We start from the raw sequence: 11,828 nt of genomic DNA on the forward strand, positions 1-11,828 counted from the left end.
AACAAAAGCACTGCACCTATGCAGAGGTTTTAGCCCCTCCTCCCTCTGTCTTCTGATTTGGGCCATCTGCTGATTCATTCCTTCCAATCTTTCACAATATAGCCGCCCTACTCTGTTTTCCCAGATTGCATATAGTTGTTCCGTCTGTTGATGATGTGTTTGTAGGACAGTAGACAGATAGTCAGAAGAGCAAGAGTTCCCGCTGCAGCGCCGTTGTACGTGTAGTGCGACGCGACAAAAGATTTGACCACTTCATTCGAGAGAGGAATGAAGCTGGGAAATGTCCCAAGGGGGGTAGACGCCTGGGGCGATCCTCGAAGTGTGACGAGAAACAAGTAATACAGGGCGACGGGCCACCACATGTACTGAAAAGAGAAATGCACAACAAGCAAGAAATGCAAGAACGCCAAGCTCGGAATAAAGTGTTACACCGGAGACTGTACGGGAAAAGCCACTGAAAATCCGGTGCGAAACCAACGTAACAACGTCGAAGCGCTCCAGTCGAAACCTATGTGAAAAGTGACACCGACACGGAGAGCGGCGCTGACCATCAGACTGTAAGGAGGCAACAGTCTACATGGACGGGGAACAGCTCCGTCGCAAATGAAGTTCCACGAGCATGGAATCTCGCATTCTACCAGCTCTGCGGCAACTCCCAACCATAGCGCAGAACAACAACTGATTTGCAACCGTCCGCCACTCAACAGATACGCACACATTTTTCGCCCGCAAAACCGCAGAGCCACTAACCGAGACTAGCCAGCGACAGCTGGACAGTCGTCAGGATCGCAGGAGCAGTAACAGTGAGCTTACTAGCTGGGTCCGCACATGGAGCTTCAAGCGCGCCGCGATAAGTTCAAGACACAGGAGAGAGAAGACACCCAGCTGAAGCAAAACAGGAGGCTTGAAAATTAGGGACTGAAGACAGAAGACAGCAGAAACAGCACTGAGACCAGGCAAATATGACGCACGTTAAGCATGCCACTAGCTGAACCCCTACAATATGGTACGGAACGCGTCGAAAAAGAGGTATCTGGACTGGTACACATTTGAATGAGTAACGATGCCCGTCAGGGTCAGGCTTGGAATACGAGGAGAGCGTGAACATGCGCCGTACAGGCGACTCCCTGAACCAACGTTCAGTCTCAGGTCACCGTGGAGCGGTTAGAACTAACGGACAGAAGACGGGGGTGAAGAATATGAGATACAAACAGCGAAGGAGAACGGACGGAACTCCTTGTGCTATCCCCATTTCACGTGTGCTTGTGATCCGACGTCTGTTCGTAGATTTCAGAGAACACGACAGCACACCTATTATCTGGCGACTCCTCCGCCCCCGTGACCCCAAAAATCGGGAGTGCGAATCACCGGGGACGCCCTGAATACAGTGCTAAATAGAACGCGGCATCGATGCTGCGCACAAAGAGTTACAAGACCAGAAGAAGTGGGACGTCGTTGCAGAAGCTTCGTACACTCCCTTGGACAGACGGAATCCAGTTTTCAACAAAACGTACTCCTGAGAAGAGGACCATCCCGGGGAGTAGACGGGGTACATGGTGCCATCTGATGAGCTTGAATAGCAGTCTGCAAAACCACCAGACAACACAGTTCTCCGCAGCACGCGCGTCCGGGATAGTAGCACTGCAACAGACGAACAGCAAACTGTCATGAGCGGGTCCGCGAATCACTGAAGAATTCCGAAGAAACAAAAAACAAGGCACAAGCGTTTTCGTCTGAAGACCTGATGTCGACCGAGACAGGAAGCAATAGGCTGGTCTGCCAGCTGCGCTCGAAGCTAGGAAACCAAAGAGAGGATCAGGTACAGCGACTCAGCGTTCAACATCGCAAGTTTCCTGTGGTTAGCTGAGGAAGACAGGGGGCGGGGTCAGTTGCCGGCCTAGGCTGCGGTGCGTAATCATCGCGACGAGAGGAGGGGGTATCCCTGCATCTCAACGACGCGAAGACTCTCAAACCGTGACTTCGAGACTGCAAGAAAGGCGGCAGTCTCGACAACTCGTGCATTCCACTAAAGTGTCCAACACTCGCGACAGTCCCTGAAAACAATAGTGTCCTTCACGGCTTTGGCACGGACGTGGTGGCTGAATAGGAAATCATGTAGCGAAATCCGCAACACTACCCCGTTTCCCCGGTATATTGCGTTTCGTGTGCTTCGCCACTAGTAGGCGAGCAAACAATCTCCGCACCGGCAAGACAGCACGAGTACGGCGAAAGAAAAAGAAAAGGAGCGGACATAGTCCCCCGTACCTGGAGGACTCAACAACGGACAAAACACAACTGGCGAAAATCACCAGAACACCCAGAGTCACTCCCGTGGGTGGTAATTGAAAGAGACCGCCCACCACAGAAGCAAGACTCGTGACGACAGGGTGAAGAGACACCGGGAGAACGGACAGGAGAGACAGTAGCGAAGTCGGCCAAAACCACGGAAGAAAAGCCCGGACAAACAGTATCGAAGGAATAACAATGAAGTTCACCTCGTCAACCTGAAACCATCAGGACACACAACCCGATAAATACCCCTGTCACGGAATCGGGACCGCAGACTTCCAAACCAAAAGAAACGCTCCCCATATATTCACGCAATCCATTCCCCTTGCTACAATTAACGAACAACCGCAATGAGATAAACGCCGCCTCGTCACCGAAGCTGCCCCTGACTGATATGCACGATTCATCCGTAACTACATGAGCATTTATACCAATTGCAACCCAGTGCAAGGTGAACCTGTGGAAAGCTGCCGACTTGTGCAGATGGGGTGCAAATGGGACCGAAGAATACGACACCACAGAGGAGTGAAAAATCGGACTCTTCACACGACTGAATATACGCTAAAGCATGCGGGTGGCAGATGAAAGAACAACTGAAAGGCTTCATTATCTGTAGCACACTGTTTGCGAGGAAGCAGCCAACGAATGACGGGTGACACTCCCATACCGTTAGCCAAACAGCACGATGGGCCGGCGTGCAATACCCCAAGTGTACATATACAAAATTGGCTGCTTGTATACCTTCTCCCTCCAGACATTTTAGTACCGGCCTCCATATATGTATATATATATATGTCCCCATGCACGAGTGGTACCCTCCACCACGCCGTGAACGCCCCGAAAAATCTACATCTCCACAGCACCTGTCCACTGCAAGCCCACCTGCCACCCTACACACAGAACAAAACGGGTAAGTCGATTAGAACTGAAGAAGCCTAGGGCACATCGACACGCACACAAGCAATTGTATTTCACTATCTGCGCAAGGGGAGAGAGATAACGGTATTGTACAGCCTCTATTCGAACTCACCGAGAACCAGTCCACGCCATCGAGTGAAGAAGAAAGGATGGTACGGCCCACAATGGGGTGTGCCCAAGTGGCAATGAAGAACGGAAGCTGAGAGATCATAATGAAAGCGAAGCAATCAGCTTGTCCAAGTGAAATCATACGAGAGGCGTTGCCTTCGGTGAGAGGAAGGGAGAAGAGCAAAGAAGGCTGGGAGGGGGGAAGGAATGCTGGACGAAGTAGTAGCGTCTTCATCGCGACTAACCCGCTAAGGGACGTGACGATGCTATCGCTCGAGTGATCAAGGAAATCTCCCCCCGCTGTGCAACGGCGAAGTCGGCGAGCCTACAGGAGGAAACAAAACTGACCGCGCGTCCCCGTGGAAAAGGAAACTCTCTGCTTGCTCAAAAAACAAAAGACGTGCCTGACTCAGTACCATTACTACACTACACCTTTCTTTTCATAAGTGAAACAACGGATGGCGTGGAGAAGGAACGCAGTTGGCTCTGCTCTGCTTCCCGAGTCCAAAGCGAGACAAGAATCGCTCCGCTGTGTCCTGCGTACGTTGTTACAAGACAAGAAGTCGTTTACCCTTACCAAGAACCACAGTTACGACTATCAGAGTGGAACGCCCGTGACCCTGGAAGCTACAAGCACCAGCACCGATATCACTCCGAGAAAGAACCGCTGCTGCGCGAGTCTCATCTCATACTCGCTGGCGATTATAGTAGTCAGCGGGTGCCAAAGTCTTCACAATCAGCCGAAGTGGCCACGTACACGGGTAGCCTGTACACGTTCGATGGAACCATGCGATAAACCAGAGATCGCGACACGCTAGCCCCCGTCCAACTGTCCCGAATGTCAGCGCCGCTGCCACGCCGAACTAATACGGAAGAAAATCCTCCACGCTTCTGTTGATGCCCGCTGTCCGACGCAGTCTCCAGTGGCGCTCATTCAGCCTCTCGAAGAAGTAACTCCCCTCTCCCTCTGGGTAACGGGTCGGTGCACTACTGCCCATGAATTTCAACATATCGTCGGCGACTGTACGAAATTGTACAGCGATGTTCGGCTCAACTACCAACAAAGCCCTGTCAATGCAAGAACCTCCAAATGCTCAGAGTGCTCCCTTCCCTGGCTGAATATCCGAGACAGTACCTTCGAACCTTGTACTCTACAGGACTGCATTTACTGGCAAAGTAGAAACAGGATTTATGTAAGTAGGAGTAGTAGTGAAAATTCTTGAAGTTTGGTAGTTTCGAAACTTCAACAGTCTGAAAAACACTGTTTTACCTGCTTCCCGTCGACATTGTCAAGAACTGAATACAGCATCCACAGAACTCCTGCGACCGCCCACCACGCCGAGGTGTTCCTCTGACCGGCTTCGTATAGCGAAGTCGTCACAGCTGCAGGATCTTGCGGTATGCCGCCCTTTCTGTCCCCCACAGGTAGACTGGCGAATTCCCCGTCGGCATAGCAGCAGAACAGAGTTGCACTCCCAGCACAGCAGAGGGCAAGAAAAGAAATAACGTCAGGGGAGACAGCCGGCGGTACCAGATGCATGCAGATTCGGTCACAAAGCGGAGAGAGGACCGAGCGGTAAAATGGAGACCCACCGCTAGGAGGCAAAGGACTGGAGGGCCGGGAGGAGCCACCGGAAGACGCTCCGGAGACGGGTGTATTTTCACACGAGGCAGAAAACTCAGCGGCAAAACAAGAATCACTCAATAGCGCTGCGTCCAGAGGGGACGAGACGCAGGCGCCGAGTGGCTCCCCCGAGAGAGAGGCGGTCATAATGCTTAAAGTGAAGCGAAAGGCAGTTAAGAGCGGATAGTTCTCGCCAGCGAGGTGAATGCTGCGTCTCTAGTGTTGTAATGACCCCTGGGTCTTTAGGCTGCTGCACCAACACCTCCGCGTAGCATCGCTACATTCTCTGCGTAAACACAGGAGCTGAACTCCCAGCACTCCTCGAGAACTGCGGATGAAATGAGAGACCCAGCCCTCCACCTCTGCGACAGAAAAAAAGCATGTAGGAAAAAGGTGAAGCTGTCAGCCGGATGCCTAGTCTAGACAACTAGAAGCTTAAAGCCTACGATGACAGAGCGTGGTGACAGTTTCTCGCGAGCTGGCCCGAAACAGGCGAGACCTAGTCAAGGGAAAAAGTGAGTGGACAAAAGCCCCGAACATCTGAAGATGTCACGGTCGCGTTTAAACGAAAGAAGCTGTTCGCAAGATGGATAGCTAGCGAGTGGCAAAAAGCCAATACAAAGAGAGTGGGGGACTCCGAGAAGCTACAGTGAACCGTAAACGCCCGCTAATGTCAAAACAAAAAGACTTCCAGATTCGGCTCCACCAGCAACGCGTGGACGGGAGGATGTACACCGGATTTTTGGTCGTCATTGAAGACGTCACAGGCCTTACTCGGAACCCCCTCCGGAAGGCCTATCCGAATGAACGGGGACAAGCGCTATTGAGTAACTATCGCCAAAACCAGCAAAGCTAGCAGCCCGGACCAGTTTTGACACACCAGTGACTCTACCGTGTCTCCCTCGCGGCCGCTTTCCAGCTGAAATATCGTTTTCTGTTACAGATTGCATGCTCCTGCATGTAAAGCCGAGAAGGATGGGGGGCTGCTGTTCGTCAGACTACAGGGTGGCTGAAGCTGAGAGAAGCCGTCACACGTGGTCTTGAGCTGACATAACAAAAAATAGAACAGGCCGCGCGTTTAATACGCTCAATTCTGTGTTCTGTACTTCACGAAGGGGTCCTGCCGTCTCTCCTGCCCACGTATCCCAGCAATCGGGAAGGGCAGGCGTTACGCCCCCGGCGGAAGTTGCTAGTCTGCGCCGTTGCCCTGTGTGCCGCGCGGCGTAGTGAGTGCCGCACCGTCCACTGAGTGCTGTTTGCCCGAACGACTGCGGTGAGCTGAGTAGCGTGTGTAGGGTTGAGAACAGACACATAGGAAATTTCTTTACTGTTCCCCCCCGTCTCAACGAGTCTCCGACTGTCATAAAGCGATTTGGTGCCTGACCACGACTGCAACCGTGGTGTGTGATCTTGCCACAATCCAACACTAGATTACCGGCTGTTGATCAGGGGACCGGGCAACCATCTAACCGCGTCTCGCACAAGAATCCGTTGAGTCCGGTCAGTGTAGCATGACGAGACCGTGGCGACTATGGCCACCAGCAAATAAGATTCGCCGGTCGAGGAGAGTCGTTACCGGGGACGTCAGGAGAATCGCTGGGTGCGTAACCGACCCGACAATTTGTTTTGACCACGCGATAGTTAGTACGTCTACACGTCCAGGCGGTACAAGGCAGATAGCTGGCTTCCACACATCACAGAGGCGCCATCGCAAAGTCCTCAACCTTGGGGAAGAAAAAAAAACTGCTGTCCACCCCACAGGGTCCTGCAACCGCTCCGGTTGTTATCACTTTACCGAATCCGTCACTGTGACGTGCCTTGCAGATTTCTTCGACGCTACAGCCTCCGCTGCCTACGTCGCCGGTCGCGTATCCCTACTTCGTGCTGCTACTCGCTCCTTGCGCCCGGGCGTGAAGCGCCCCTCTTGACACCCTTTCCCCCTTGTGGAGCAGCGCCTCTGTTTTGCCCTTTGCGTCCCTTCCGACCGAAAGTTGAAAGGGGTAGTATTCCCCGGGTCCCATAGGCCACGTAGCTCGTACGGAGTCGTGCCTTGCTAGGAAGGCGGGGCCTGGGGATCCCGCCACTGTTATAGTTGGAATCTTCCTTGCCGCTCGTGGCATCTCGCCGTTGGCGTGCTGTTGAGGTGAGTGCCGCTGTGGTCCACGCTCCTACCCCCTCCTGTTGACTCCCCTGCCTCCCTGTCGGCCGCGGAAGGGTCTTCTATGGACTCCCGAGCATTCTGCAAATCTTGTTCCGCGATCGACGAAGTGACACCGTCTACTCCTTGAACTAAGAATTCCCTTACTGCTCTGTTGTCTGCTCGAGTCACTCTTTGGTTGAGGATAGGGTTCTCTCATCTTCATCCCGTAGCGGTTGTTGCACTCTGGCTTCTCTAGCCAGGTGCACTCGTTCTGCTGTCACTGTTGAGTAGAGAGGCTTGGAATACCCATTGAATAAGCCAGGAAGGAGGTAGCTGTAATTTAGATGCGTCCTGCTCCAGCCATTCTTTATACAGTGAAGGGGATTCCACGTACTCTTCCCTTCCTATCTCTTTCGTCCTTAAGTATATCGTTCTTATAGCTTTCCGTCCTCCTTCTCGGATATCTAGAATTTTTATCGGAGACGTCGTGCAAGAGGTTGACGTGACGTGAATAAAGGTGAGAGAGGGAGACGCGTTGATAACGATGTTGATAAAGCCCTCCCATCAGGCACTGCTCTAAACGCACCTGACGAAATAAAACAGACGAAAAGAACTTCTTCACCCATCAGTGAATGTACGAAGAAAGCACGCTGACGGATAGGCTATACAAAGAAGAAGGAGAAATGGAGAAAGCAGGAACGCGAAAAGAAAACGTAGAGGAGGAAAACTGGATTTTAGCGCATCGTTCGCTTTCTCATCTTGATCCATCTTTTCCGTCCACTATGAATGTCTCCCCTACTCTTTCTCTATCTGATTATGCTCTCCATTATGTAATCAAACAAGCGAACACCATGATCTACCTATCTATATCTACTCTATCTTTCACCTACGTCCAATCTATCTCTCCATTCATTCACCTATCTATCTATATATCTACACCCCCGGAATAGAGTGCATGACCCCCCCACCTGGAAAGGTCAAGTGCTTCGGTTTACGAAGAGGAAGACTCTCTACTATCACTACTACTAGGGCTTCATCCAGTAAAACGTCATAATGTTCGACTTCGTGGGCGGCGCCAGAAATGAGGTGAGTCCCCCTGGCCTTCTCACCCCTGTGTACTTAGGAGATGAGGAAGAAGAGAAGGACTTTAGGTCGAAAAGACATCCTCAACAACAGCTTCAGCATGTTGATCAGTCCAGACAGGACAAACTCATGTTCTACATTGCGGGACGTTTGATATCAACACGAAGATGAGTGCGACCACGACGGCAGGTCACCCGTCGCTACAGATGGAGAAGATGGTTCCGTCATGGCTCAAGAGACCCACACCCTGGAGAACCTTGCTGGTGTTCCCTTCGATGCTGATGACGCCTTTCTTTCATTAGCTGAGGGAGAGATCGAAGAAAGGCCAGGTGCACAGCCAATCCTATACAGCCGACAAAAGCTCTCTGTAGATCTAACCCCATTCAAGGTAAGGGCATACAGACAAAGCACACATCTAAAAAGTAGTAGTAGAAGTCGCATAACCAAAACAACAATCAGGGCTGTATGTTCATTGATGGGGCGGTTGAGAAAGTTTGCTGTTCCTTTCTTTTTTCATTATCGACATGGTTCCCATTATTTTTTTGTGTGTCTTTCTTCAGAGAGAACATGACGATGGGTGATGTGGATAGGGGAAGACAATCAAGTGAAGATGACAGGCCGCACTGAAGTTGTTAGATCGTATCGCTAATCAGGATGATGCTCCTGCTCCTAGGGCTGCTTGTCTTCATCGGGAGGGCATCCTCACGCAGTCAGCCACAGCCCGCCCTGTTCTTCCTAGTTCAAGACACAAAACATATACGGATATTAATCGGAAGAGCTCGATGACTGGCGCGTGAAGAAAAACTTCTTTCTTTCTATTGAAACGCAAAACATATATAGATAATAATCGTAATAGCTAGATGACAGCCACGTGACGAAGACTTCCGGTGGGTTGGTGACTGTTGCTGTCGTTTTCTTTCTTTCTTTCTTTGTCACCACCCTCGTCATGACTATCATTGTCGTTAGTTACGTCGTTCTTCTGCTTCTCCGTTTCATAGAAAGACTCTAGTCGTCTTACTACTAGTAGTAGTGCTAAGACTCCACTAACGCCTAATACTATGACTGTAACTACTAGGGAAATAGTATGAGTATTGGTTGGTACCAGTAGTCTAAGTGAGAGTCACACAAGAGTTCAGTATTATTCGGACTAAAGAACGACAGCTTTGAGTTGACCATTTTCCTCATCCTCCTTCTCCAGCGACCTTCACCGTTTCTCAAACCGTTCTGCTGCTTCTTCTTATCCCCTCATAATCACTATAATGACTGTCATTAACATCTGACTAGTCTGATAGGGCAGCGTCGAAGATAACGATGACCATAATAACGATTGCGCTATGAATATCATGAAGATGATACTGAAGAAGAAGAATGATGGCTACAACGGTTGTGGGAACAGAGGTGATGCTGAGGATGATGGTTGTCATCAAGGGAGAAGAAGTTGAAGAAGCAGAGAGCCTCTTGTTGTTTTGTCTTTGCTACTAGAAAACAGCAACGATCACCATAGCAACGACAGGTTCTTCAGTTTTGGTGGCGGCGTCATCCTGACTCAGCTCACTTTTTTCCTTCCGATGCTTCATACTACTACTACTGCAAAGTGAGACGACAACAGGGACGGGGTGTTCGTGTCTTTGAAGCAGGAGAAGCCGAAAGAGAAAGAAGGGAATGTTCCCTATCGTTCAGGCATTTGGAACGGAGTATTATGGAGGTATAGGAATAGCCGGCGGCCCTGACGAGTTCTAGTGCATGTAGACAGTCTTACCCCAACTAGGTGACGAAGCAGAGCATATATAGGGGAGGCTATATACACGTGAGAATACATCCACGGTTCATATATCTATTCTCTCTATATATACATGTATATATTCATGCGGGTTGTTCGTGTCCGGCAGGCGACACGTGTTCTTTACAAGGGGTTTTACGGAAGGTACACCGGACAGATCGTGAGGCCACCTTGACAACCGGCGGCGACCGTCGCAGGTGTCTGGCAGTGAGGAGGAGACACCGTGTCCAAGACATTCTCTGAAGGCTGGCGGTGCAACTGAAGCTCACTGCTAGGTTGGACCCTGCAGCTGTTGTCGCCTACACCTCTACGTGTACAGGCATCTATAATACAGATATGCAAACAGATGTAGGGACATATCCCCACCAAAGAGAGATACACAGATGCCTCCCAAAATAAACCAAGTGAGTTCTAAGGACCGCCTACTTTCACACCCGGCAGACCCCCCTTATGACTCCCTCTATCGCAAGGGCTTTCCTTACCGTGTGCCCAGCTGACGCTGACGTGTAAACAGATCGGAGCTTTCGAGATCGAAGGAGATGAGAGAGAGGCAATCTTTTTACACTTGTTTCGGGAGATTTGTTTTGTGCTGCGGGCTGATCGGCGTTCCTGCTATCGTTGAGCGTGTATGTTGACGACCACGGTGCTCCCAAGCCGATCGGGTTCCCTTCCTGCCGCAGTCATCTTTTCATTCTTTTGAAGTGATCCTTATGGAGACAGGATGAAAGACGTCTCCACCGTAAACACATAGCCTTTTCATCTGTGTACAGCCGGCTCTGCATGAGTGTTAAGTCAAATGAAGACGGAAAGACGCGGCCATCAAAATAACGACAGGCAGATCTCAGAAAGTCACGAGAAGGTCTACTGTCGTAGTCATAATAGTCATACGTGTGATACTAGGATGAAAGAAGCACGATCTCTGATAGAAAGAAAGAGTGAAAGGAACCTGAAGAAGAAGAAAGACGCAAGAACTACACGGTTCAACGAGTGTAAGTAGGAGGGGACGCCGGTCTACCCTCTGGGCTAAAAGATTGACCAGAAAGAGGATCTGTTTGTCTCCAGGAAAGGACAGGCAGCGAAAACGGAAGAGTAAAATAAGGAAAAGATAGAGAGGGAAAACGGAAGAGAGAGAGGTTAGAGATGGAGAAAGAAAGAAAAGACAGAAATCTCTGTCAAAGGAAAAGCTTTCTAGTGTGCGTTACTGCATAGACCAAGGGCGACAGATCATGTAGGAAGTTTCTCTGGTGATAACTGAGCGACTCAAAAGAAAAGAAGAAAACAAATCCGCGACGATGAAGAATGAGAGTGCTGTCCACTCCCCTCCGCGTCTCGCCAGTGTCACCGTCATCATATAGGTAATGGTGCGGCTGCTTCTGTTGATTCTCCTGCTACTCACAGTCGTCTTTGATTTATTGATAAATGGTAAGAGGACTCTGTCAGATCACTCTTACTATGACTTGAAGAAAATGAAGACGCTGAGTTCCTTCAGCTCTTCTTCTTAGTATCGTTACCTCCCCTCCCTCCTAGTCTAGTGCCATGCCTCTTCGTCTTGATACTATGTCTGTAATACGAACCAACAACGAAACATAGTATCACGACGAAGAGTATAGTACTCGAGTAGGACGGAGGGGAGGTAACGATAATAAGAATAAGAGTGGAAGGAGCTCACCGTCTTCGTTTTCTTCTACATTTAGGAAGAGTGGTGAGAGGCTTCTATTCTTCATGGCCACTAAAATCCTGGAATAGAAGCTAACTGATAGTGATAGATAGAGTCTCTCAATGCTTAAAAGAGAGAGCAGGTGAGAACAAGCTATTCTACAAAGAAAAAGAAGCCTTTCTCTTGAATCAAAAGACTCGTCGCACTCGACATACTCGTAGATCGGCAC

At 50.2% G+C, this 11,828-nt stretch overlaps 1 protein-coding gene across 1 annotated transcript in view; it reads right to left on the minus strand.

Moving 5' to 3' along the window:
• CSUI_002169 (cdp-alcohol phosphatidyltransferase) overlaps nt 1-5,884 on the minus strand; it is a 6,776-nt gene extending 892 nt beyond the window's left edge. The window contains exons 1-6 of the mRNA XM_068062371.1: nt 4,586-5,884; nt 3,320-3,640; nt 2,266-2,504; nt 1,515-1,584; nt 814-918; nt 1-365 (exon numbers count right to left, since the gene is read on the minus strand). The exon at nt 1-365 is cut by the window's left edge and continues 892 nt beyond it. Coding sequence (XP_067925654.1) covers nt 108-365; nt 814-918; nt 1,515-1,584; nt 2,266-2,504; nt 3,320-3,640; nt 4,586-5,086 — 1,494 coding nt within the window. The 5' untranslated portion in view covers nt 5,087-5,884 and the 3' untranslated portion in view covers nt 1-107. The remainder of the gene's footprint in view (nt 366-813; nt 919-1,514; nt 1,585-2,265; nt 2,505-3,319; nt 3,641-4,585) is intronic.
• Nucleotides 5,885-11,828: the final 5,944 nt, after the last annotated feature.

Source organism: Cystoisospora suis (genome assembly GCF_002600585.1).
Source record: "Cystoisospora suis strain Wien I chromosome Unknown contig_905, whole genome shotgun sequence".
NCBI lineage: Eukaryota > Apicomplexa > Conoidasida > Eucoccidiorida > Sarcocystidae > Cystoisospora > Cystoisospora suis.